Source organism: Limulus polyphemus, unplaced genomic scaffold, assembly GCF_000517525.1.
Source record: "Limulus polyphemus unplaced genomic scaffold, Limulus_polyphemus-2.1.2 Scaffold13272, whole genome shotgun sequence".
NCBI lineage: Eukaryota > Metazoa > Arthropoda > Merostomata > Xiphosura > Limulidae > Limulus > Limulus polyphemus.
This window is the reverse complement of record NW_013678882.1, coordinates 4,599-8,341: the sequence shown is the minus strand read 5'-3', so window position 1 is coordinate 8,341 and position 3,743 is coordinate 4,599. Positions and strand designations below refer to the sequence as shown.

Here is a 3,743-nt window from a genome sequence, read left to right as displayed (position 1 = left end):
TAACTGTAACATAACTAAACTATTAATTATAGGTTTTTAATTTAGTATTTTTTTTTTTGCTTGTATAGAAGTCTTGTATAATATTGGTGTGACTTTATTTTTTACATAAAGTGAATGACATAGACTTGAGTGGTTCTTTACTTTATTATTGAAGATGAGGAAGTAAGATATTTGGTTCTGACATATTATTCAGTATATTTGTCGGGTTAATGTTGATATTGTTGTGTAAATTTTCACTTGTATACACTTATACAGATACCTCACCAGCCAGCAGCAGTTCCACGACCACATCCTACAACAAACACTACAACCTCTTCACAAAAGTCAGAATCTCAGCAGTCATCATCTTCAGGACTGTCTGAACCGGTTGCAATTGACCTTTTAGGTCTAAGTGAGTTGAAATATGCAATACAATTATGCAAGTTAATTGAAAGAACATTTAATTAATTGAACCGGTTGCAATTGACCTTTTAGGTTTAAGTGAGTTGAAATATCAAATACAATTATGCAAGTTAATTGAAAGAACATTTAATTAACTGAACCGGTTGCAATTGACCTTTTAGGTGTAAGTGAGTTGAAATATGCAATACAATTATGCAAGTTAATTGAAAGAACATTTAATTAACTGAACCGGTTGCAATTGACCTTTTAGGTCTAAGTGAGTTAAAATATGCAATACAATTATGCAAGTTAATTGAAAGAACATTTAATTAACTGAACCGGTTGCAATTGACCTTTTAGGTCTAAGTGAGTTAAAATATGCAATACAATTATGCAAGTAAGTTGAAAGAACATTTAATTAATTGAGTATTATTACTGAACCGGTTGCAATTGATCTTTTAGGTCTAAGTGAGTGGAAATATGCAATACAATTATGCAAGTTAATTGAAAGAACATTTAATTAATTGAGTATTATTACATTTTATAATTATTAACAACTTGGAAATTGTTTTACAGTGGCAGATGCACCTAGCACATCCTCAACTGATGATCTTTTTGATTCTATCCTGATGACTTCTTCTGAAGTAGCTTCCGTCAGTTCTGTAACCACTGTATCAAGCCCAGAAAATATCAGTCAGTGTACAGAAATGGATGAAAAAGATTTCTTTAACCAGAAAGCACCAGCTGAATCTCAGGGGAAAAATATTCTCACTAAAGAAACTATATTATCACTGTACTCATCAGGAACAAAAGTATCCCAGCCATCTTTTGGTGTGCCAGGTAATGTGAAAAGAACCATCAAGTTTTCATACACAGAATACTAATGTCATTTTACCATCTAGTGTATCAGTTTGTATAACTAAATTCTACCTAGTGTAATTATTCGTTTTTTTAGCCAGATACACTTGTTTGGTAAACCACTCATTGTTTTATTGTTGTAATTTACTTGTTAACTGTGATGTTGTTATATATTATCTGTTTGGTGAACCATATGATACTTCATCAAACAGATGTTACTCTTGTGAAGCTATTTAATACAGCAGTTAGTACTGTAGCATGGATATTTACTGTTCACATAATATTTACAAAGCTGGGACAGATGTTACTCTTGTGAAGCTATTTAATACAGCAGTTAGTACTGTAGCATGGATATTTACTGTTCACATAATATTTACAAAGCTGAGTATGTTGTGGTATGCCTGTGTTTCTATAAAAAGTTTAATGTTTCAATGTGATACAGATATCACTACCAGTGCTCTGTATTAATGTGCAGGTATTAAAACCTATTTTTTTCTTCAGGAGGTGTGTATTTACCACAGCCAGTGTACCAGACTGCACCTATCATTGGAGGTATTCCATCTGCTGGAGCTATGAGTATGCCTAATGGAATAATGGGGAGTCAGCTTCAGACTAATGGTGTACCTCAGGTAAGACAGCTGCCTACACTTTTTGTTGCACCTCGGGTAAGATATGCTGCTTGCACTTTACTTTGTCATAGTTCAGGTAAGGTTACATAGTTACTCATAGCTCAGGTAAGGTATGCTGCTTGCACTTTACTTTGTCATAGTTCAGGTAAGGTTACATAGTTACTCATAGCTCAGGTAAGATATGCTGCTTGCACTTGGTTCTGTTATACCTCAGGTAAGATATGCTACCTGCACATTACTCATAGCTCAGGTAAGATATGCTGTTTGCACTATGTTCTGTCATAACTCAGATAAGATATGCTGCTTACACTTTTTGTTGCATCTCAGGTAAGATATGCTGTATGCACTATGTTCTGTCATAATGCAGGTAAGATACATTGCAAGCACTTTGCTCTGTCCTAAAATGTTATGCTGTCCGTGTTTCACACATTGATAACAAACGTTTATAGAATCATAATGTGTCTTTTCAATGGTTATAAATAGTAGTTTGTGGTTATTGTGTCGTTTAGTTGGAATGCAAAGATTACTTAGCTTCGTTGTTACCAGCAAAGGACATGTACAACATGTGTGGTGGTGACAGCAAAGTACTGATATTTAACTACCAAATAATATATAGGATATATTTATAATGATACATTCTGTACATTTTATTCTCTGGACATATAAGTATCAGCATCAATATGTTACTTATTCTTTCTTGGCTGAATTTATTGTTTACGCTTGAATATTATGTATAATTCTGGGTCTTTATGTTGATCATTATATACATTTCTGGGTCTTTATGTTACATTTTATGTTGAATGTTATGTATAATTCTGGGTCTTTGTTACATTTTAAGTTGAATGTTATGTATAATTTTGGGTCTTTACGTTACACTTTAAGTTGAATGTTATGTATAATTCTGGGTCTTTATGTTGATTGTTATATACATTTCTGGGTCTTTATGTTACGTTTTCAGTTGAATGTTATGTATAATTCTGGGTCTTTATGTTGATCGTTATATACATTTCTGGGTCTTTATGTTACATTTTATGTTGAATGTTATGTATAATTCTGGGTTTTTATGATACTCTTTCTTGTACATCAAAATACTTTGTGTACTTACAGGGTACACAGGCTGTGCCTTCAACTAACCCTTTTGGCTCCTTTGGGGTGGGTTCACAAAGTGTAGCTGTCTGGGATAGTGGGCTGTCTAACTCTGGCCAAGGAACACCTGGGCTTATCCAGGTTAGTTTTTCTGGTGACATTTCTAACATACACTCGAAGAATCTGTTGCTTCTTTTTAAGGCTTCTGTTTCAGAAAGGTGCTGCAACCATTATTTCCAAAATACATAAGTGTCTTTCAAGTAGGTATATTTTTATAAATAAATGAACACAATTCATTGTCAAAAAGGTACAGGAAATATGAAATAATATGTACTATGATGTTACAAGAAATTATCATTGATTTGTTAAAGCTAGTTCAGTATGCTACATTGTGTTATGTATAGTACTTGTTGATTGGTAGTCTTCCTTGTGTTGATTTGTTATACCAAGTGGTACAGATCAACCTTCAGCATGCTACATTGTGTTATGTATAGTACTTGTTCATTGGTAGTCTTCCTTGTATTGATTTGTTATACCAAGTGGTACAGATCAACCTTCAGCATGCTACATTGTGTTATGTATAGTACTTGTTCATTGGTAGTCTTCCTTGTATTGATTTGTTATACCAAGTGGTACAGATCAACCTTCAGCATGCTACATTGTGTTATGTATAGTACTTGTTGATTGGTAGTCTTATCTGTGTTATGTATAGTACTTGTTGATTGATAGTCTTCCTTGTGTTATGTATAGTACTTATTGATTGATAGTCTTCCATGTGTTATGTATAGT

At 33.2% G+C, this 3,743-nt stretch overlaps 1 protein-coding gene across 1 annotated transcript in view; it reads left to right on the top strand.

Annotated features, from left to right (window-relative positions):
* Positions 1 to 255: 255 nt before the first annotated feature.
* Positions 256 to 3,743, top strand: part of LOC106477188 — a gene marked incomplete at its 5' end in the record, with an annotated part of 7,472 nt that continues 3,984 nt past the window's right edge. Inside the window, 4 exons of the mRNA XM_022380845.1 lie at positions 256 to 391; positions 958 to 1,221; positions 1,741 to 1,868; positions 2,976 to 3,095. Coding sequence (XP_022236553.1) covers positions 256 to 391; positions 958 to 1,221; positions 1,741 to 1,868; positions 2,976 to 3,095 — 648 coding nt within the window. The remainder of the gene's footprint in view (positions 392 to 957; positions 1,222 to 1,740; positions 1,869 to 2,975; positions 3,096 to 3,743) is intronic.